Source organism: Anomaloglossus baeobatrachus, chromosome 3, assembly GCF_048569485.1.
Source record: "Anomaloglossus baeobatrachus isolate aAnoBae1 chromosome 3, aAnoBae1.hap1, whole genome shotgun sequence".
Lineage (NCBI taxonomy): Eukaryota > Metazoa > Chordata > Amphibia > Anura > Aromobatidae > Anomaloglossus > Anomaloglossus baeobatrachus.
Window position 1 is genome coordinate 527,794,651 of NC_134355.1, and position 24,107 is coordinate 527,818,757.

The following is a 24,107-nucleotide window of genomic DNA, read 5'->3' on the forward strand; positions in this document are numbered from 1 at the left end:
ATCGCTTATCTCTAGTCCTAGGTTGTGAAAGTGTCCATTTTCCAGAAAACGCTTTAATTTTGCCTGTAGACTCTGCATAATCATAACTACTGAAGTGAATAATGCGTATCTGAAAAATCAGACAAAGTATCTCAAAAGTGGCATTCTTGCTGGGAAAAAAAAAGCAAAGTTTTGTAATGGCTGCAATGGAGGTAATTTAAAATGTAGGAACATGCACAGCAGTATATTATCATAAAGCTATACTTTCATGTAGCTTCTGATAATAAGCTGTCATGTGTACATATAGAATGGCACCATTTCTGGCCACTATATGACTTGTATTCTGCATTTTCATCAGTTTTTCCCTCTGCATGCTCTACTTCTGGGAGGAATCTAGCTGCTAGGATGCCCATCATACAAAATAAACTGAGGAATTCCTGCTCTTCATTCCTTAGTAATCACACAGACAGAATTACCAGCCCAAAGACAGACATTACACTTCAGGACTGAGCAGTGTAGATATGAAGCAAGCTCCGGGGTGAGGTGACAGACTTGTTAGAAAGCTCAGCTCGATCTTTGTGTCTCCCAATTCTTGGTTTCTCACTCTCTTTTCCCCTCTGTGGAGTATATTAGGAGGACCTGAAACCTCACTGTGCTTACTTGCTTAAGACAAGACTGACTAAGACAGATTTGAGCTGCATTTTATTTTTTTTTACAGATTGGATGGAGAGTTTAGAAAAATGTCCTCATAAGAGTAGAAAGAAGCAGATTTCTCTTATCACATATTATTCTTATATTCCCTTGTACCACAATGCAAAGTTTGTTGTAAGTAGAGGCCCAATTTAATGTCAGTTATACACATTCCTAATCTCTTGATGAATGTAGATAGAGTTTACTGCTGTAAAATGTACGAATTATAACTATACAATTCTTGTACAGAAACGTACCCGAAACAGTAAGTGTGGTTTCACAGTCACGCGCACCTTCTTATTGCTCTTCTTGGTCTGAAGAGAACACACATACATTATCTCTTGAGCAATAAATTATTCTATAAGCAATTTTGAAATTAGATTTGGGACATACTGTACACTAAGAATGGGATACCATGCAATGAAGAGGAGGAAAGTCTTTGACTATAGAAAATTATAACACTATCAAAGACGTTATGGGACATAATACTTCATAAGAGCCGTGCTGACCTTACACTTCGTAACCTCCTCTTCAATTTTTTCCACAATAGCAGAATCCAAAATCTGCAAGTCACATGAGGAGCGTGCCAACATGCTAACAGGATGGGCTCGGAGCCAGGAAACAATCTCTTGAACTTTCTCCGCACTGCACACAAGAGAAGATACTGTCACAACAGCACAGAAAAAGTCAGCGTCATTGAAGTTACAATGGCCATGATAGTTTACCCATGCTGATCCTCTCCTGGCCAGATGTCATCTTCATAGAACACATCATCTTGGCTGTTCTTTGAAATATACGTGAATAGCTCCGGATACCTATATTACAGAAGAGCAATGCACATTTATGTTGGATGCATGTCTCACACTGCCACTGAAAATAAACTGACATACGCAATTATGCAAAAAAAATGGAAACATTGTTGATTGGGAAATAAGTCTTAAATGAAGGGAATTTTGTTACTTACCGTAAATTCCTTTTCTTCTAGCTCCTATTGGGAGACCCAGACGATTGGGTGTATAGCACTGCCTCCGGAGGCCACACAAAGCATTACACTTAAAAGTGTAAGGCCCCTCCCCTTCTGGCTATACACCCCCAGTGGGATCACTGGCTGCTCAGTTTTAGTGCTAAAGCAAGAAGGAGGAAAGCCAATAACTGGTTCAAACAAATTCACTCCGAAGTAACATCGGAGAACTGAAAACCATTGAACATGAACAACATGTGTACCCAAAAACAACCAAAAATCCCGAAGGACAACAGGGCGGGTGCTGGGTCTCCCAATAGGAGCTAGAAGAAAAGGAATTTACGGTAAGTAACAAAATTCCCTTCTTCTTCGGCGCTCCATTGGGAGACCCAGACGATTGGGACGTCCAAAAGCTGTCCCTGGGTGGGTAGAGAAATACCTCATGTTAGAGCTGCAAAGACAGCCCTCCCCTATGGGGAGGCAACTGCCGCCTGCAGGACTCTTCTACCTAGGCTGGCGTCCGCCGAAGCATAGGTATGCACCTGATAATGTTTGGTGAAAGTGTGCAGACTCGACCAGGTAGCTGCCTGGCACACCTGTTGAGCCGTAGCCTGGTGTCGTAATGCCCAGGACGCACCCACGGCTCTGGTTGAGTGGGCCTTCAGCCCTGATGGAACCGGAAGCCCAGCAACACGGTAGGCTTCAAGAATTGGTTCTTTGATCCATCGAGCCAGGGTGGCTTTGGAAGCCTGCGACCCTTTGCGCTTACCAGCGACAAGGACAAAGAGTGCATCCGAGCGGCGCAGGGGCGCCGTGCGGGAAATGTAGATTCTGAGTGCTCTCACTAGATCTAGCAAATGTAAATCCTTTTCATACCGATGAACTGCATGCGGATAAAAAGAAGGCAAGGAGATATCCTGATTAAGATGAAAAGAGGATACCACCTTAGGGAGAAACTCCTGAATGGGGCGCAGCACTACCTTGTCCTGGTGGAACACCAGGAAGGGAGCCTTAGATGACAGCGCTGCTAGTTCAGACACTCTCCGAAGAGACGTGACCGCTACCAGAAAGGCCACTTTCTGTGAGAGTCGAGAAAGTGAAACATCTCTCAGAGGCTCGAAGGGCGGCTTCTGGAGAGCAACAAGGACCTTGTTTAGATCCCACGGATCTAACGGCCGCCTGTACGGAGGGACGATATGACAAACCCCCTGCAGGAACGTGCGCACCTGAGAAAGTCGTGCTAGCCGCTTCTGAAAAAACACGGATAGTGCCGAGACTTGCCCTTTAAGGGAGCCGAGCGACAAGCCCTTTTCCAACCCAGATTGCAGGAAGGAAAGAAGGACAGGCAACGCGAATGGCCAGGGGGATACTCCTTGTGCAGAGCACCAGGATAAGAAAATCTTCCACGTTCTGTGGTAGATCTTAGCAGAAGTGGACTTCCTAGCCTGTCTCATGGTAGCCACGACCCCTTGGGATAATCCTGAAGACGCTAGGATCCAGGACTCAATGGCCACACAGTCAGGTTCAGGGCCGCAGAATTCCGATGGAAAAACGGCCCTTGGGACAGTAAATCTGGTCGGTCTGGTAGTGCCCACGGTTGGCCGACCGTGAGATGCCACAGATCCGGGTACCACGACCTCCTCGGCCAGTCTGGGGCGACGAGTATGACGCGGCCGCAATCGGATCTGATCTTGCGTAGCACTCTGGGCAAGAGTGCCAGAGGTGGAAACACATAAGGGAGCCGGAACTGCGACCAATCTTGCACTAAGGCGTCTGCCGCCAGAGCTCTTTGATCGCGAGACCGCGCTATGAAGGTCGGGACCTTGTTGTTGTGCCGAGACGCCATTAGGTCGACGTCCGGCACCCCCCAGCGGCGACAGATTTCCTGAAACGTGTCCGGGTGAAGGGACCATTCCCCTGCGTCCATACCCTGGCGACTGAGGAAGTCTGCTTCCCAGTTTTCTACGCCCGGGATGTGAACCGCTGATATGGTGGAAGCTCTGTCCTCCACCCACATCAGAATCCGCCGGACTTCCTGGAAGGCTTGCCGACTGCGTGTCCCTCCTTGGTGGTTGATGTATGCCACCGCTGTGGAGTTGTCCGACTGAATTCGGATCTGCTTTCCTTCCAGCCACTGCTGGAAGGCTAGTAGGGCAAGATACACTGCCCTGATTTCCAGAACATTGATCTGAAGGGTGGACTCCTGCAGAGTCCACGTACCCTGAGCCCTGTGGTGTAGAAAAACTGCTCCCCACCCCGCCAGACTCGCGTCTGTCGTGACCACTGCCCAGGATGGGGGTAGGAATGATCTCCCCTGTGATAATGATGCGGGAAGAAGCCACCATTGCAGAGAGTCCTTGGCCGTCTGGGAAAGGGAGACTTTCCTGTCCAGGGAAGTTATCTTCCCGTCCCATTGGCGGAGAATGTCCCATTGAAGTGGGCGCAGATGAAACTGCGCAAACGGGACTGCCTCCATTGCTGCCACCATCTTCCCTAGGAAGTGCATGAGGCGCCTTAAGGGGTGCGACTGACCATGAAGGAGAGACTGCACCCCTGTCTGTAGTGACCGCTGCTTGTCCAGCGGAAGCTTCACTATCGCTGAGAGAGTATGAAACTCCATGCCAAGGTACGTTAGTGATTGGGTCGGTGACAGATTTGACTTTGAGAAGTTGATGATCCACCCGAAGGTCTGGAGAGTCTCCAGCGCAACATTCAGGCTGTGTTGGCATGCCTCTTGAGAGGGTGCTTTGACAAGTAGATCGTCCAAGTAAGGGATCACCGAATGTCCCTGAGAGTGCAAGACTGCTACCACTGCCGCCATGACCTTGGTGAAAACCCGTGGGGCTGTCGCCAGACCAAATGGCAGAGCTACGAACTGGAGATGGTCGTCTCCTATCACGAAACGTAGAAAACGTTGGTGCTCTGTAGCAATCGGCACGTGGAGATAAGCATCTTTGATGTCTATTGATGCAAGGAAATCTCCTTGAGACATTGAGGCAATGACGGAGCGGAGGGATTCCATCCGGAACCGCCTGGCGTTCACATGCTTGTTGAGCAGCTTTAGGTCCAGAACAGGACGGAACGATCCGTCCTTTTTTGGAACCACAAAGATTGGAGTAAAAACCTTGCCCCTGTTCCTGCAGAGGGACAGGGATCACCACTCCTTCTGCTCTTAGTGAGCACACCGCCTGCAGAAGGGCATCTGCTCGGTCGGGATGTGGGGAGGTTCTGAAGAACCGAGGCGGAGGACGAGAACTGAACTCTATCCTGTACCCGTGAGACAGAATGTCTGTTACCCACCGGTCTTTGACCTGTGGCAGCCAAATGTCGCAAAAGCGGGAGAGCCTGCCACCGACCGAGGATGCGGAGGGAGGAGGCCAAAAGTCATGAGGCAGCCGCCTTGGAAGCGGTGCCTCCGGCTGCCTTCTTGGGGCGTGAGTGAGCCCGCCAGGAATCTGAGCCCCTCTGCTCCTTCTGAGTCCCTTTGGACGAGGAGAATTGGGTCTTGCCGGAGCCTCGAAAGGACCGAAACCTCGACTGCCACTTCCTCTGTTGAGGTTTGCTTGATCTGGGCTGGGGTAAGGAGGAGTCTTTACCCTTGGATTGTTTAATGATTTCAGCCAATTGCTCACCAAACAGTCTGTCTACAGATAGTGGCAAGCTGGTTAAACATTTTTTGGAAGCAGAATCCGCTTTCCATTCCTTTAACCACAAGGCTCTGCGCAAAACCACAGAGTTGGCAGACGCCATTGCGGTACGGCTCGTAGAGTCCAGGACAGCGTTGATAGCGTAAGTCGCAAACGCAGACATTTGCGAGGTTAGGGACGCCACTCGCGGCACTGCTGGACAAATGATAGAGTCCACCTGTGCCAGACCAGCCGAAATAGCTTGGAGTGCCCACACGGCCGCGAATGCTGGAGCAAACGACGCGCCGATAGCTTCATAGACAGACTTTAACCAAAGGTCCATCTGTCTGTCATTGGCATCTTTATGTGAAGCCCCATCCTCCACTGCAACTATGGATCTAGCCGCAAGCCTGGAGATTGGGGGGTCCACCTTTGGACACTGGGTCCAGCGTTTGACCACGTCAGGGGGAAAAGGATAACGTGTATCCTTAAGACGTTTGGAGAAACGCTTGTCTGGATAAGCATGGTGTTTCTGGACTGATTCTCTGAAGTCAGCGTGGTCCAGAAAAGTACTCAGTTTAGGCTTGGGATACCTGAAATGGAACTTCTCCTGCTGTGCAGCTGCCTCCTCTGCTGAAGGGGCAGGGGGAGAAATATCCAATAGGCTATTGATGGCCGCTATAAGGTCATTTACCATGGCGTCACCATCAGGAGTATCCAGATTGAGAGCGGTTTCAGGATTAGACTCCTGATCACCCTCCTCTGTCTCATCATGTAGAGACTCTTCTCGCTGAGACCCTGATCCGCGTGATGACGTGGAGGGTCTCTCCCAGCGAGCTCGCTTAGGCTGCCTGGGACTGTCATCTGAGTCAGAGCCTTCAGCCTGAGATGCCTGGGACCCCCTTAAGGCACGGATTAACTCCAGCTGAGGGGGACCGGGGAACGTTGCCGCAGCAGTGTCCATGGTCTGAGTAACTGGCCTGGCCTGCAAGGTCTCTAGGATCTTTGTCATAGTGACAGACATCTTGTCAGCAAAAACTGCGAACTCTGTCCCCGTCACCGGGACAGGGTTCACCGGCGACTCTGCCTGGGTCACTACCTCCACAGACTCCGGCTGACGAAGTGGCACAGGGACCGAACATTGCACACAATGGGGGTCTTTGGGACCTGCCGGTAGATCAGCCCCACAAGCGGCACAAGCAGCGTATACAGCCTGTGTCTTGGCACCCTTGCGTTTTGCGGATGACATGTTGTCGTCTCCTCAGAGCAAGATAGGGAGTACAGCCAAGAAGCGACCTTACAGTGCAATATATATATATATGGTACAGAGAAAAAAGTACACCAACATAACACTGTGGCACTAGTGGGGCCAGCACTAATGTGCTGCTTACCGCCCGCTTAACGCGGGTGTGTGGTCGCCAGAAATCCCCTGTCTGGGTCTCCCAGAGCCTGTGTCCGTTCTCCAGCCAGACTGCATGTAGGAATGGCTGCCGGCGTCCTATGGAGAGGGGCGGGCCCTGGGCGTGTGCAGACAAAGAGCGGGAAACCTGCGTCCCACTGTGCTCAGTGAGAGGGCTGGAGTATGTAAATAAGACTCCAGCCCTCGGCGCTGACTATCGTACAGCATCTCTCCCCTTCCCTGATTGACAGGGTGGGGGCGGGAACGAAGCGGAGCTAGGCCGCAAAAGCCGGGGACTAAATTTATAAGCGACGCCGTCGTAAAAGCACGGTCGTCGCTAAGTCCCCGGCGCACTACAAGTCTCAGCCGCGCCGCCGCTCCAGGGGCGGCCGGCGCGGCAGTCCCCAACACATAAAGTCACTCAGAGTGACTGTAACCCCAGCGCGCAGCGCTACAGTCCCCGGCGCACTAGCACACCCAGCAAGTCTGGAATGTGCACGGCCGTCCATACGGGGACACAGAGTACCTGAATGTTGCAGGGCCTTGTCCCTGAATGGTACCCAGCTCCGTATCCAGCAGGTTCTACGGGTCTGTGGATGGAGCCCGGCCTCAGGGCTTGGGGGCCGGTAAGATCCCACTTCCTCAGAGCCCCTCAGGGGGATGGGGAAGGAAAACAGCATGTGGGCTCCAGCCTCCGTACCCGCAATGGGTACCTCAACCTTAACAAACACCTCCAATGGGAATGGGGTGAGAAGGGAGCATGCTGGGGGCCCTATATGGGCCCTCTTTTCTTCCATCCGATATAGTCAGCAGCTACTGCTGACTAAACAGTGGAGCTATGCGTGGATGTGTGCCTCCTTCGCACAAAGCTTGAAAACTGAGCAGCCAGTGATCCCACTGGGGGTGTATAGCCAGAAGGGGAGGGGCCTTACACTTTTAAGTGTAATGCTTTGTGTGGCCTCCGGAGGCAGTGCTATACACCCAATCGTCTGGGTCTCCCAATGGAGCGCCGAAGAAATTCCTTTTTATAGCTAGATTTTTATAGTAATTCTTATTTGCATTTATTCAATAAAAGGTAAAACAATACAGAACAGTCTACATATTTCCAGGAAACATCAGCCCCATATGTGCTACTATTGGTCTTAAGCCTAAGCCACACGGCGAGAAAATCGGTGCGAGTGGAGTGCGATAAAACATCGCATTCCCCTCGGACCAATTCTAGCCTGTGTGTCAGCACACATGAGCGATTATTTTCTCAGCCCTAATCGGACCGAGAAAACAATCGCAGCATGCTGCGATTGTAAGCTGAGACTCTTTCTCTTGCACCCATTCAAGTGAATGGGGCGAGAGAAAAATCGCACTGCACTCGCGGTACACCGGTGTACTGCTAGTGCAGTGCGAGAATGGCTATAGCCGGCTACGCAGGAGAGAGGGGGAGAAATCCCTCCCTCCCCTCCTGAGAGCCGGCCCGCCCCCCGCAGCTGAGGTCTGCTCGCACGAACGGACCTCAGTTGCAAGGACACACGCATGACACTCGGCTCTGCTGTACAGCCAGCACGAGCCGAGTCTCATGCAAGGGGATCGCAGTAGTCCCCTTGTGGCCCCAGCCTTATGGGAACTAAAACATACACAAGACAACTTTCAGAACCACGGCCAAGTGTTGACCAGCCATGTGCATTTCCGAGGTCTTGTCTGCATAGTGGACGTGTGTAGGAGCTGCCTACCATTTACATGCACCAGTCTGATCAAGAAATTAGGCTAAACTAAGTGCATACCATAATATTTTACACACAGACCTGAGATTGAAGTGGGAAATAGCCTATGTTCTTGTGTGCAAGGACTAACATTGGTCATTGTGCTGTCTCTAGCATACACTGATAGAAAAGGCATTAGTCTAAACTTGGTTAGTCAGAGTTTTGCAGAAAACGCCAAAAGCGCTCATTATCTTGCAAAGGCCATTTGGTAAGAAGTAATGCCTAATGCAAATATCACTATGAGCAGCATTTACTTATTCTGAAGACACGATTAAGGTGGTGAGCTTAAAGGGAACATGTCAGGTGCAATATGCACCAAGACCCACGAACAGTTCTGGGTACATATTGCTAATCACTGAATAATCGTCCCTGTATCTAGTAGCATAGATAAAAGGGATCTTTAGAAAAAAGTATTTCTAAAGATCTTTTACCATATGCTAATGAGCGACGGCAATAGTCCCCTGGGCATTATATCCCCCAACTAGCCGCCCTCTTAGCATGTTAGTGCGCCCATAGGGGCATACTACACTAACATGCTATGCAATGCAACATCACGAGCGGTACCTGTGTTTGCTGTGACCGCGCTTCTGAATGCCAGGCACTTCCGGTCATGTGCAGTATGAAGCTGGGTGTATGCGTCCCGGCTTCAGAGAGGTCTACTGAGCACGACTGGAAGTGCCGGGCATTCAGAAGCGCTGTCACAGCGAACACATGTACGCGCGGCGACGCTGCATTGTATAGCCTGTTAGCATTTTATCTCGCCTACAGGGGCATACTAAGAATGGCTAGATGGGGGATATAATGCCCTCTGGACCAGTCCCCATGGTCATTAGCATAAGATATAAGATCTTTAGAAATACTTTATCTAACGATCTCTTCATCTATGGTAGTGTATACAGAAACGGTTAGGCAGTGATTAGCAATCTGCACCCAGAACTGCTTGTGGTTCCGGGTGCATATTGCGCCTGAAAGGTTCCATGAAGCCTTTATCGTTTATTGCTATTCTCTTTATGTATGCTGTGTAATTATGGTTACAATTAACGTTTCTTATATTATCATTATAATTTTCAACAAAGTTTTTCATTCCTGCTGAAAGGGTAGGATGAAGAACTCCCTCTAAAGCTGGGCTCACACTAGTGTATAGCATCCGATATGAGAGCATAGGATATGATCTGCTAATGACACGATGCTCAAAATCTGCCACAAGTTCGAGTCAAATGTCATTCACAGTGAAACGATTCTCTAGCATATGAGAATGGGAGCACAGGTGAGGAGAGGACGACAAATTAATCTCTCCATTCTTTGTCTTATCTGCGTATATCAGACTGCATGCCGAAGTTTCACACGTATCCATATACTGGTATGGGTGCGTGTGATCTGATTTGCAGAGGCACTCGCAGCTTGCTGGTTTTCTCACGCTGAATCGGCATGAGAAGAAAAGAAAAAAAAATAAATTGCACTTGAGCGAACTCTAATAGACCAATGTCCTAAAACCTGATTAAAAGCATATCTAAAGGAGAAAAAAAAATAAAAAAAAAAAAAGTATTCCTAGAAATGACCAGTGTGAACAAACATGGTTAATAAGGAGAAAAAAATAAAAAAATAAAAAATTATAATGTGGCCTTATTACCTCTCAATATACTCAGCCAGAAGCTGCTCCACAGCAGAGGAATATGTCCATTCAGTGCCAACTCTCTTTGTGTAGCCAGGAACCTCTTCATTTTTTTTATTGAATTTTAAATTCAGGCCCACATTGGCTTTTTGTTCTCCATGCGGACTAAAAAGCAGTACATGTATGGTTAAAATTCATGAATATCACAATTCTTATTACATTTAAAGAAAATCTGTCAGAAGGTCAACAGTGACTAGGTTTTGCCCTTATGTAGTTCCCGCTGATTCCAAGTATTCCCTTTTCTTCTATTAAATTCATCTTACAGTTGCAAAAATATGGGCCTGTTTATTTAATGGCATTTACCAAAAGGTGCGTGGCTCACAGAACTCTCTCGGGTGTCTACAGACTGGTCTGGATTAGTGTGTGAGCACTTTCCCTTTGGAAAAGACAATATAGAATGGAATTAGGGTACCGTCTCACTACACGACGTACCAGCGTTTCCGACCATGATATGACCTGGTCCGGATAACTGGTGCGTCGCTACATGGTCGCTGGTGAGCTGTCAATCAGGCAGATCTCACCAGCCACCAGCGACTCGTGGACACGATGCTGCGCTTGGTAACCAAGGTAAATATCGGGTAACTAAGCAAATTGCTTTGCTTGGTTACCCGATATTTACCTTTGTTACCAGCGCACACCGCTTAGCGCTGGCTCCCTGCACTCGTAGCCAGGGTACACATCCGGTTACCAAGCAAAGCGCTTCGCTTAGTTACTGTGTACTCTGGCTACGTGTGCAGGGAGCCAGCACTGGCAGCCTGAGAGGGCCGTACGCTAGTAACCAAGGTAATTATCAGGTAACCAAGCAAAGCACTTTGCTTAGTTACCCGATGTGTACCTTGGGTACCAGCGTCCGCAGCTTCCAGACACCGGCTCCCTGTACATTCAGATCGTTGCTCTCTCGCTGTCAAACACAGCGATGTGTGCTTCACAGTGGGAGAGCAACGAGCAAAAAATGAACCAGCACTGTTTGTAACGATCAGCGATTTCACAGCAGGGGCCAAATCGCTGCTTAGTGTCACCCACAGCGAGATCGCTGAGGAGGTCACTGGTACGTCACAAAACCTGTGACTCAGCAGCGATCTCGCTATGTGAGAAGTACCCCTTAGACTTACGGGTAATTTCTTCTCTAGAAACCCTCCACAGTAGCACCACAGGAGGTTGCCTCCCTGCCCTGATAGGGACAGGAAGCACAAAGACAATATGAATGCTGAAAATATTTATAAAAAAAGTTTGTTTAAAAGAACTGAAGTCCTCAGTGGTTGATACCTTTTAATGGCTAACTGAAAAGATGGTGTGAAGATGTAATTTACCCTCTCACTGTATATGCTGTGATACGCGGGCGGCACGGTGGCTCAGTGGCTAGCACTGCAGTCTTGCAGCGCTGGGGTCCTGGGTTCAAATCCCACCAAGGACACCATCTGCAAGGAGTTTGTATGTTCTCCCCGTGTTTGCGTGGGTTTCCTCCGGGTACTCCGGTTTCCTCCCACATTCCAAAGACATACAGATAGGGACTCTAGATTGTGAGCCCCAATGGGGACAGTGTTGCCAATGTATGTAAAGTGCTATGGAATTAATAGCGCTATATAAATGAATAAAATTATTATTATTATTATTATTATTATACTATGTCATGATATGTATATTTCCCTGGTTGTATTAGTTGTAATTCATGTATTTTCTTGGGGGAGCTACTGGTCTCAATGTGTCTCTCTCATACAATTGTAGTCTTGGCATCTAATGTGATTATGTAAATAGCCTGTCCTCTTCTTTCCAGAGTTGTGTATCTAATCTGTAATTGCATTGGCCAGTGAAGGAATAGTCATTGTTCTTTACAACAGGGGATCCCTTCATCTACTGTGGCTGGCAGACATATTGGAGCCCTGTGATGGACCAAACCATTGATGATAGGATGTGTGACCCCTACCCCCTGAACAAACATGGTGGGCTGGTCAAGCAGCACAGACAATGCATTTCCCTTTTTGTAACTTCAGAGTGAGCTGAAACTTGAAGAGAGCAGGAGCCCCAGCCTGGGTGGCTGTGGACACTGACGGAGCTAGGCCTGTGTGGCGGCCCGTGGGATTGTGTGGAACTCTTTGGACTACTGTAAGGACGATTGCTTTGTTATCCGGTCCGAGGATTGTCGGGAAGGGCCCCCGAATCTGTTTTATGTGGACTAATCGTGTGCTGTTCCCGTATTCCTGTTAATAAACCTGTTGGATCGTTCCTCGGCCTCGTCCATCCTTTGCTCTCTTGTACACCCCCGTCACAGATGGTAATAGCAAGCTTTCAAGACTACTCCGGTCTCTTCATCAGGCAAAGTATAACAAAAGCTGAAGAATCACATTTATACACAACAGGACATAGCTTGTCTTATTTACTGCTCCATTCTATGTGAAGCAGAACTATCACTATGGCAAGAGGACAAAGTGTTGTGGCCATAAATATTGCAGTAGTTCATAGATAAGGAGTGTGAAAGTGTTATTGTCCTCGGATTGGGGTCTGGTCCAAAGCTGTGATGCCCCCAGATGCTCTGGAGGAGCACCTTTCTTAATTGATGTAAAAAGACAAATCCATGTGACGCATTCATTCCTACTCTAAATGTGTCAAAGGTTTGTATTTCCAAACCCTTCTGTCTCTCTGGGACTTTAAATTTCCTTTCAATACCAGCAATTTCATGTCCATGATGCTGTGGTCTGGGTTACAAAAATGTTTGGCCACAGGTAGATCTATCCTTTTTTCTTTAATTGTGTGGTGGTGAGAATTCATCCTTGTCCTGTCTCCCCTACATACAGACCCCCAGCTGGACAATTGGTACATATAATTAAGTACACCATATTAGTTGTGGTGCAGCTGAAGGTACCCGGGATCTTTTAATGTATTTCTTGTAATGTACAGTATTTCTTGACAAAATATTTATTTAAACAGCAAGAAATAAATGAACAACGAATTGAAGGGTAGGAATTACCAATGCTGTCTTGGAGGGTTCCTGGAAAAGGAATTAAAAGTAAGTCAAGACTAATTCTAGTTTCTCTCCTCACCCTCCACAACAGCATCAAAGGAGGAATAACAAAGAAAATTTTTTTAGGGGTGGACGATTGCCTGAAGGACTTTCCTCCCAAAGGCTAATATTTTAATTCTTTAATGTACATTAAACATCTATAATGCTTAGAAAAAGGTATGGACTGAGGAGCATTTGGCGGCTTTGCCGATCTTCTCAATGGAAGCGATGGCCCTTTTAGCCCAGGAGACAGACTTGGCTCTTGTGGCAACTTCTTTAGGCTTCATAAATAGCTTTCTTTATCCAGTTGGCTATGGTACTTCTAAAGGTCTTCTTTCCATTGTTTTGTCCACAATATTGAATAAAGAGATTCTGGTCTTTCCTCCAGGATTCTGTCTGTTGGAGATACTGAAGAATGGTCTGGAGTACTTCTAACAAATTAAATTCCTTTTCTTGGTCGTTTCTTTGATCCTGGCAGAAGGACGGGAGAATTATCTCCTGAAACATGTGGAATTCTGATGGCAATTTTGGTAGAAAAGAGGAGTCCAGATGGAACACAATCCTATCTTCTAGGATCCTCAGATAGTGAACTACAGGCTCCATCAATCAGGGAACCCCAACGCTTCATGCCGTTTTTATGGTTACAAGGCTTTAGATTTATACTTGTTCTTTTAGCCTTTTTTTTTTTATTAGAGCATGGCAAAGGTCATTCTTGCTTATTTCTATTTCTTGAGCTGATGAGATCATGCCTGACATTTGCAAATTTTGGAGGTCAGACATCAGAACCTTCTGTAACTTTTGAGATTAAAGGGAGGTTATTTTAAAATTTTGTGGAGGGTAGGAGGAGAACTCTATCTTTACTCTGTTGTTGATGTATTCCAGGATTCTTGCATCTGAGAAAATCATTTGCCACAAAAGAAGTTTGAGAGTCTGCCCCCTACACGTCTGGCGTTGTTTGTTTTAGCATTGGTCCCACCTTCCCCTTTCCTCTGTACTTAGAGGTGGTCTGTGGCAAAAGTATCTCCAGGTGATAACTTTCACCTAAGGTAGCAATTTCTTTTTATCGCACGAATTTCTTAGTAGTTCATCTAGAGCAGACCTGAACACATACTTAACCACAAAGGGAGTAGAGCAAAATTTAGCCTTGGACACAACATCCCAGTTCCACATTTTTAGCCACAGTGCCGGTCTAGTCGTGTTTGATAACACAAATGACCCTGCAGTTACCCTGACTTGGGGCGGCTTTGCACGTTGCGACATTGCACGTGCGATGTCGATGGGGTCAAATCGAAAGTGACGCACATCCGGCGTCGCAGTCGATATCGCAACGTGTAAAACCTTTTTGATACGATGAACGAGCGCAAAAGCGTCGTTATCGTATCATCGCTGCAGCCTCCGACATTTCCATAATGCCGGTGCAGCGACAGGTGCAATGTTGTTCCTCGCTCCTGCGGCAGCACACATCGCTGTGTGTGAAGCCGCAGGAGCGAGGAGCTTCACCTTACCTGCCGCCGGCTGCAATGAGAAGGAAGGAGGTGAGTGGGATGTTTACATCCTGCTCATCTCCGCCCCTCCACTTCAATTGGCCGCCTGCCGTGTGACGTCGCTGTGACGCCGCACGACCCGCCCCCTTAGGAAGGAGGCGGGTCGCCGGCCAGAGGGACGTCATACGGCAGGTATGTGCGTGTGAAGCTGCCGTAGCGATAATAATCGCTACGGCAGCTTTCACTAGATATTGCACATGCGACGGGGGCGGGACTGTCGCTGCAGCATCGGTAACACATTGTTACTGATGTCGCAGTGTGCAAAGCCCGCCTAACTCTGCTGAGGTGTCTGCTGCAATTTTCTGAAGGAGAGGTAAAGAAGCTAATACATCTTCTCTGGCAGTGCCCATGTTTAGTTGCGTTTCGAGTTGAATCAACCATCTGAACACAGACCTTGCCACACAGGTGTATGCTACATTTGTTATTGGGGCCGCTGATGCGTCCCAGGTTTTTCGCAAAGGTTATCCATCTTACGATCCACTGAACCTTTGAGGATCCTTCAAATGGAAGAGTAGTTTTTGCAGCTTAGCAACCTGGACATCAGTTTTGGAAATCTGAGACCAAGCCTTAGCAATCTCTTAGTCTAACTGAAATCTTTATTTTAGATGACGATGAATACTTTAATGCTTTTCTTGGTACTCCCTTCCCTCTAGAATAAACTGTGAACAAAAAAAAAAAATATAAGACCTCTCTGGAACCATATGGTGAACCTTAAGGCTATGTGCGCACGTGTGCGTAATTCATGCAGTTACGCTGCGCTTTGTAGCGCAGCGTAACTGAATGCGTCCTGCGTCCCCTGCACAATCTATGGAGATTGTGCAGGGGCCGTGCGCATGTGGCGTCTTAGAGCGCAGCGCTTCGGCTGCTGCCCGAATCGCTGCGTTCTAAGAAGTGACATGTCACTTCTTCCGTGCGCTTTGCCGGCAGCCCCTGCTCTGTCTATGGCAGGAGCTGCAGGCAGAGTGCACGTTCTCGCCGGCACCATGCGCTTCAGAACGGAGCTTTTCAGCTGCGCTCTGAAGCACACCTTTTAGGTGCAGTGCAGAGCGCACACGTGCGCACATAGCCTAAAGCTTCTTTTCTACACAAAATAGCATGTTTTGGCACGAAAAAAAAAAAAAAAGCAGGTGAAAAAACGCGCCTTAAGTTTGCGTGATTTTTTTTTCTTTTTGTGCTTTTAAGTCACGATGGTCACAGGGGTTCCTGTGCTGTACCTTCATGATCACCGCCGGGTCTCCAGCTGACGTTACAGCCAGGACCCAGCTCTCACTGACCGGAGTGGTGCCCGCACTACTCCTGTTAATTTAACCCTCTGAATGCTGCGATCAGTGCGATTGCAGCATTCAGAAGGCAGGGAGAGGAATCTCTTACCTCTCCCTAGTGATCGGATCCCTGTAATACGGTCACAGGGACCTCACCGCTGCCATAGTATCCCTAGGTCATCACCATGACAACCCCGAGTTACAGAGTTATGGAGAGTATCACACACCCTGCTGTATGCACAGTGTGTGAAGTGAAGTGCTGCGATTTAATCTCCTGTGGTGATAAAGCATTGCAGGGGATTATAGAAATGCAGAAAGAAAAAACCCGCAGAAACAAGTGACACTGCTTTTTTCAGCAACAAAATCTGCAAGGAAAAAAAGAAGCAGCGTGTGCACAGCAAGTCATGATTTTCAGACTTTGCTGGGGTGCTTTTTCCTTGCTTTTCTTGATTAAATAAGCAAGGAAAAAGGCATTAAAAAAGTCACGTGGTCACATACCCTAAGAAGAAAAAACAACAAAGAATACTAATTAAAGAAAAAAAAATTGGTTACTTTTGACCTGGTGAAATATCTTTATGATATCATGTAGATAAAGGAAGAAACTTATCAAATATTCTCAAGCTATAGATTAATGGAGAAAATGAATTCTTAGAAAAGGTTAGTGGTAGCAATGTTCGCTACAGAGAACTCCAAGACGCTGTAATTTTCGATGAAGACAATTCAAAGATTGAGGACGTATGCCCATTTGGGACGTAGGCAAGAAAGTGATTGGGGGAGGAAGATGGTAGTTCGTTTCAATAAATAGAATTTCCGCTTCCAGCCCTGAGGTGTTCCTGCGGCACAGTTTTTGTTGAAATCAATAGAAGCCTGGAAAGCATCATGCATACATTATATTCCAATAAGTGCTCTGTATGCACAATCCCTTGTTGAGTTGTTTAGTTTTGTTATGCACTCAATAAGGTGGAAAAAAAAAAAAATCAAATGTAAAAACAAAAGAAAGCAAAAATCTCATTAAAAAGGGAAGCAGTCACCAGATTTGGGGCCTTTAAGCTGCGGCCACCACTAGTGGGCTATTATGTACAGCATTCTAACATGCTGTATATAAGAGCCCAGGCTGCTGTGTAGAACAAACACTTTATAATACTCACCTAGGAGGTTGCTCCGGTGCAGACTAGTCAAATGGGTACCTCCGGCGCCTCCTCTTTCGGCCATCTTTGTTCATCTTCTGAAGCCTGGGTGTATGACGCGTCCTACATCATACACACTCACCGGCATTGAGGTCCTACGCAGGCGCACTTTAATCTGCCTTGCTCAGGGTAGATCAAAGTATTGTAGTGCGCCTGCGCAGGATCTCAGTACTGGCCTGTGTGCATGACGTAGGACGCATCAAGCACGCCGGCTTCAGAAGAAGGAAGACCAAGATGGCCGAAAGAGGAGGTGCCGGTCCCGGAGAACGGTGACATCCATTTGACCAGTCTGCACCGGAGCGACCTCCTAGGAGAGTATTATAAAGTGTTTTTTATGTTCTACACAGCCGCCTGGGCTCTTCTATACAGCATGATAGAATGCTGTAGATAAGATCCCACTAGTGGTGGCCGAGGCTTATAGGCCTTAAATCTGGTGACCGGTTCCCTTTAACTGAATTCAGAGAAATATTTTCAATTACATTTACTCACTTTCTTTTAGATCCCCGGCCAATGAAAATACTTCCGGTGAACCTTGAAACGAGGTATCCATTAACTCCTAGTCGACTAGCTAACACATAGCCAGGATTATATTTTACTGAATATTTCTACAAAAACAAATAGAAACTGATTAAAAAGTGGATTTTCTACTACAAGGAAAACCCAGCTTAATAAAATCAGGTCACTGATAAAAACTATGTATTATCACCTCCTGCACCGCCGCAGTTCTAGCAATGTCAGTACCACTGATCCTGCTACATTGCCCTATGGCTGCAGCTCATCAATATTCTGTCAGGACCAACATCTGCTATGACGAATTAGTAAAGCGCTACAGTTTATGAGCAGCCGCTCATTGGCTGCAACCTGCACGTGATACAAGTCACACTACTCACCACGAACAGCAGCACCAACATGGCTGAAACAGTGAGTATACACTTGAGGACATTAACTAATCTCTAAATGACCAATTACAGATCTATTTTAACGCTTGTAAGCAGAGCCCGCGCCACAAGGGGAAGACGCAGGCTATATATTTTATAGCCGACATCTGCCTTAAACAAACACTAGCAATCGGCGTGCTCGTTGATCACGGCTGTTAATCTGTTTAATGCTGCTGTCACCACTTAAAAAAAACAAAACAAAAACAAAACAAAAATGCCATTTTGGGATCATCATAATTATAGTGAAAACATGGCTTTTTATTAGTAATGGGCAAACCAGAATTGTAAAGGTCGGGGTCTGTACCGGAAACCTAGTGTCTGTGCACGTACCCCAAATATAAAATTAAAAAATGGGGGGGTGAGGGAAATTAAAGCAGGACAATGATACTTACCCAATCTCCCATGCGGCTGTCACACTGCTTCTGGGTCCCCTCATTAAACCTCATGAATATTCCCTGCTTCCCTCACCCACCCTTTGACTGCATCTGTGATTTGCGGTCCTCACAGAAGGAAATGGTGTAAGTGCTAATATTTTGATTCCTAGTGACACTCACAGCTGGGAGTCAGTGTGTCCCTGACGCCACAGTGCTCAGTCGCATTTTCCAATATGACTGCACACTTCGACCTCAGATGTAGCAGAGCCGGGATCGTCGTGGGACATTGTGTCTGTGGATTACATTGGACCTGCAGTGGTGTTTTGGAGGTTAATAAATTGGAGAAAGGATTTTTTTTTTTTTTTTTTTTTTATAAAATTAAGCATTTTTCTTTGTGGTTTGTGTTTATTTCTTTTTACTTACATGATTAGTAATTGGGGTGTCTAAGACTCTACCCATTACAATGCTCGGGATTGATGACAGCTGTAATTTTTTTGACAAATTACAGCTGTCATTAACCCAGATTGCCACCACTCCAGGGCAATCAGGATGAGACGGGGAAGTCCCAGGATTGGTGCATCTAATGAATGCGCTAGTTCTAGGGCAGCTGCAGGCTGGTATTTAGCGAGGGCCCAATAACCATGAACCTCCCCAGCTTGAGAATACCAGCTGTCTGCTTTATTTTGGCTGGATATCAAAATTGGAGGGACCAGTCACCATTTTTTTAAAATTATCTTTACACTCCACTTCCGGGACCCAAAAAGCCACATGGGGCCACTTGTATTTGATGACCAGCCAAGATAACGAACACAGCTGGGAGCTGTAGCCTTCAGTCTGCTTTATCTGCTCAGGGTATCAAAAGATGGGGGTCCCTGCCCCATTTTTTGCAATTTTTTATTTATTTTAAAAACTTTACTTCCGGGACCCAGACAGCCACCGTGAGGGCAACCACAGACGATGGCACACCGGAAGTCTGACTGCAACTAATCTGTCACAGAAGGTGAATTTTCATGAGATCTAATGAGCGGATCTAGAAGCAGTGTTAAGCTGGGTTCACACTAAGCGACAATGACATCGCTGTTACGTCACCATTTTCTGTGACGTAACAGCGACCTTGTAAGTCGCTGTTATGATCGCTGCTTAGCTGTCAAACACAGCGACGCAGCAGCGATCATAACGTCGCTACATGTGCAGAGAGCAGGGAGCCGCGCACACTGCTTAGCGCTGGCTCCTTGCTCTCCTAGCTACAGTACACATCGGGTTAATTAACCCGATGTGTACTGCAGCTACATGTCACAGTGCAGAGAGCAGGGAGCCGCGCACACTGCTTAGCGCTGGCTCCCTGCTCTCCTAGCTACAGTACACATAGGGTTAATTACCCGATGCGTACTGCAGCTACATGTGCACAGAGCAGGAGCCGGCACTAGCAGCAAGAGCGGCGGAGGCTGGTAACGAAGGTAAATATCGGGTAACCAGGGAAAGGTCTTCCCTTGGTTACCCGATGTTTACCCTGGTTACAGCTTACCGCAGCTGCCAGACGCCGGCTCCTGCTCTCTGCTCGCTTCAGTTCGTCGCTCTCTCGCTGTCACACACAGCGATGTCTGCGTCACAGCGGGAGAGCGACGCCGAAAAAATGAAGCAGGACATTCAGCAACGAGCAACGACCTCACAGCAGGGGCCAGCTCGTTGCTGGATGTCACACACAGCGACAGCACGTCGCTGCAACGTCACAGAAAATGGTGACGTAGCAGCGACGTCGTTGTCGTCGTCGCTGTGTGTGACACCACCTTAACAGCCACACAGGAGACTAGATAAGCATAATTTACCTGCTTTAATCCCCATTTTCACTTACTTTTACAGCCCAACAGCCCTTACCAACACCATTTTACAACACTTAAGTTAGGGTTGCTTAGATTTATATGGGGTCCGGTGTCAAGTCCGGTGTCAAGTCCGGTGTCAAGTCCGGTGTCAAGTCCGGTGTCAAGTCCGGTGTCAAGTCCGGTGTCAAGTCCGGTGTCAAGTCCGGTGTCAAGTCCGGTGTCAAGTCCGGTGTCAAGTCCGGTGTCAAGTCCGGTGTCAAGTCCGGTGTCAAGTCCGGTGTCAAGTCCGGTGTCAAGTCCGGTGTCAAGTCCGGTGTCAAGTCCGGTGTCAAGTCCGGTGTCAAGTCCGGTGTCAAGTCCGGTGTCAAGTCCGGTGTCAAGTCCGGTGTCAAGTCCGGTGTCAAGTCCGGTGTCAAGTCCGGTGTCAAGTCCGGTGTCAAGTCCGGTGTCAAGTCCGGTGTCAAGTCCGGTGTCAAGTCCGGTGTCAAGTCCGGTGTCAAGTCCGGTGTCAAGTCCGGTGTCAAGTCCGGTGTCAAGTCCGGTGTCAAGTCCGGTGTCAAGTCCGGTGTCAAGTCCGGTGTCAAGTCCGGTGTCAAGTCCGGTGTCAAGTCCGGTGTCAAGTCCGGTGTCAAGTCCGGTGTCAAGTCCGGTGTCAAGTCCGGTGTCAAGTCCGGTGTCAAGTCCGGTGTCAAGTCCGGTGTCAAGTCCGGTGTGGACTTTTCACTTTTTTTTCTTAAGCCCAGCCAGACCCACAAAACCCAAACATATATGGGGTCGCCTATCTCTTTTTTCTTAATATATTACCTGCAAACATGAAAACAAAGAGAATTTTGTTACTTACCGTAAATTCTTTTTCTTATAGTTCCGTATTGGGAGACCCAGACCATGGGTGTTTCGCTTCTGCCTCCGGAGGACACACAAAGTACTACACTAAAAAGTGTAGCTCCTCCCTCTGAGCTTATACACCCTCTGGTAGCCAGTCCTAGCCAGTTTAGTGCAAAAGCTGAAGGAGAATAGCCACCCACAAGTAGAACCGAGTAAGAACCGGAACAACCGGAGACTCTGTCCACGACAACAGCCGGTGATAACACACAGAACAAGAAAATTGCCAACAGACAACGGGGAGGGTGCTGGGTCTCCCAATATGGAACTATAAGAAAAAGAATTTACGGTAAGTAAACAAAATTCTCTTTTTCTTTATCGTTCCTTCGGGAGACCCAGACCATGGGACGTTCCAAAGCTGTCCCTGGGTGGGAATAAACAGAAAAAACTAAGTAGGCGGAGCCTAACTTCACAAGTGGGCGACAGCCGCCTGAAGGATGCGTCTGCCCAAGCTCGCATCTGCCGAAGCATGAGCATGCACTTGGTAGTGCTTCGAAAAGGTATGCAGGCTAGTCCAAGTGGCAGCCTGACAGACTTGTTGAGCCGTAGCCTGGTGCCTAAAAGCCCAAGAGGCACTGACAGCTCTGGTCGAGTGTGCTTTGATCCCCGGCGGGGAGGCACCTGAGTACTCCGAAATGGTCGATCTAATCCAACGGGCCAAGGTCGGCTTAGAAGCAGAGAGACCCTTGCGCCGCCCTGTGGTTAGCACAAAAAGAGAGGTGCACCGCATAAGCGCAGCGGTGCGAGCCACATAAATCCGGAGAGCACGCACCAGAACTAGAGTATGCAGTGCTTTCTCAAAGCGATGAACAGGGGCCGGACAGAAGGAAGGCAAGGAAATATCCTGGTTAAGGTGGAAGAGAGAGACCACCTTAGGAAGAAAGTCCGGGGTCGGACGGAGAACTACCTTGTCTTGGTGAAAAAACAAAAAAGGTGACTCCGAGGAGAGCGCAGCCAAATCAGAGACTCTCCTGAGAGAAGTTATGGCAACTAGAAAGGCCACCTTGTGAGAAAGACGATACAAAGAAACCTCCCCAAGAGGCTCAAAGGGGGGTTTCTGCAATACCGTGAGGACCAAGTTAAGGTCCCAGGGATCCAAGGGCAGCCGATAAGGCGGAATGATGCGAGACGCACCTTGCATGAAAGTGCGGATCTGAACCAGCCGGGCGAGACGCCGCTGGAACAGCAACTGATAGAGCTGAGACTTGTCCCTTGAGAGACTTGAGGGACAGTCCTAGCTGCAGACCGGACTGTAAAAAAGACAGAAGGGTCGGCAACGAGAATGGCCAAGGAGAATGGCCGGAAGAGCGACACCAGGACAGGAAAATTTTCCAAGTCCTGTGATAGATCTTGACGGAGGAAGACTTACGGGCCCGAGTCATAGTGGAGATGACTTCAGGAGGAATACCAGAAGCCGTCAAAATCCAGGACTCAAGAGCCACGCCGTCAATTTGAGTGCCGCAGAATTCGGGCGGCAAAACGGACCTTGCGAGAGCAGGTCTGGACGGTCCGGAAGATGCCACGGCATCTCCACGGACAGTTGGAGCAGGTCCGGATACTAAGCTTGCCTGGGCCAGTCCGGTGCAATGAGAATGACTCGACGGCCCTCCATTCTGATCTTGCGCAGGACTCTGGGCAAGAGAGCTAGAGGGGGAAACACGTAGGACAGGCGAAACTGGGACCAGTCTTGAACCAGAGCGTCCGCGGCGAAGGCCTGAGGATCGTGAGCGAGCCACGTAAACCGGAACCTTGTTGTTGTGACGGGATGCCATTAGGTCCACGTCCGGAGTGCCCCACTTGCGGCAGATTGACTGAAACACTGCCGGGTGCAGGGACCACTCGCCACCGTCCACGGATTGACGGCTGAGATAATCTGCCTCCCAGTTTTCTACGCCAGGGATGTGGACTGCGGATATGGTGGACTTGGAGTCCTCCGCCCATTGAAGAATGCGTTGGACCTCCAACATTGCCAGGCGGCTGCGTGTCCCGCCTTGGTGATTGATGTAGGCAACCGCTGTCGTGTTGTCTGACTGGACTCGAATGTGCCTGCTCGCCAACAGGTGGTGAAAGGCTAGGAGAGCTAGAAGCACAGCTCTGGTTTCCAGCACATTGATTGAAAGGGCTGACCTCGGACGGAGTCCAAGTGCCCTGTGCTCTGTGGTGGAGATGTACCGCTCCCCAGCCGGATAGGCTGGCATCCGTGGTGAGAATCACCCAGGACGGAGTCAGGAAGGAGCGCCCTTGGGACAGGGAGAGGGGTCGAAGCCACCACTGAAGAGAGTTCCTGGTCCGTGGCGACAGAGCCACTAACCTCTGTAAGGAGGATGGACGCTTGTACCAACAGCGGAGAATGTCCAGCTGCAGAGGACGCAGATGGAACTGGGCAAAGGGAACCGCCTCCATGGAAGCCACCATTTGACCCAGCACCTGCATCAGGCGCCTGAGGGAATAATGGCGGGGCCTCAGGAGAGAGCGCACCGCTAGCCGGAAAGACTGCTGTTTGATTAAGGGCAACTTCACAAGTGCCGGCAAAGTCTCGAACTGCATCCCTAGGTACGTGAGACTCTGGGTCGGAGTCAGATTGGATTTGGGAAGATTGACAATCCACCCGAATTGGGCTAGGGTGGCGAGAGTGAGCGAAACACTCCGCTGACAGTCTGCGCTGGATGGACCCTTGACCAGAAGGTCGTCCAGATAAGGAAGCACTGCTAACCCCTGGAGGTGCAGGACCGCAATCACTGCCGCCATGACCTTGGTGAATACCCGAGGGGCCGTGGCTAACCCGAAGGGGAGAGCCACGAATTGGAAATGATCCTCTCCTATCGCAAAACGTAACCAACGCTGATGTGACACTGCGATTGGCACATGTAGATAGGCATCTCTGATGTCGATGGACGCCAGGAACTCCCCTTGGGTCATAGAGGCAATGACTGATCGCAGAGACTCCATGCGAAAATGCCGCACCCGGACATGCTTGTTGAGAAGCTCGAGATCCAGGATGGGCCGTAAGGTAGCGTCCTT

General features: G+C 48.5%; 1 protein-coding gene across 2 annotated transcripts in view; it reads right to left on the reverse strand.

The window, feature by feature from the left end:
* The window catches only part of XRN1 (5'-3' exoribonuclease 1), a 278,851-nt gene that overhangs the window by 73,267 nt on the left and 181,477 nt on the right, over window positions 1-24,107 (reverse strand). For both annotated transcript variants that reach the window (XM_075340782.1, XM_075340781.1), the window contains exons 24-28: window positions 17,562-17,677; window positions 10,040-10,186; window positions 1,395-1,484; window positions 1,179-1,314; window positions 927-983 (exon numbers count right to left, since the gene is read on the reverse strand). In XM_075340782.1, the coding sequence (XP_075196897.1) occupies window positions 927-983; window positions 1,179-1,314; window positions 1,395-1,484; window positions 10,040-10,186; window positions 17,562-17,677 (546 nt within the window). The remainder of the gene's footprint in view (window positions 1-926; window positions 984-1,178; window positions 1,315-1,394; window positions 1,485-10,039; window positions 10,187-17,561; window positions 17,678-24,107) is intronic.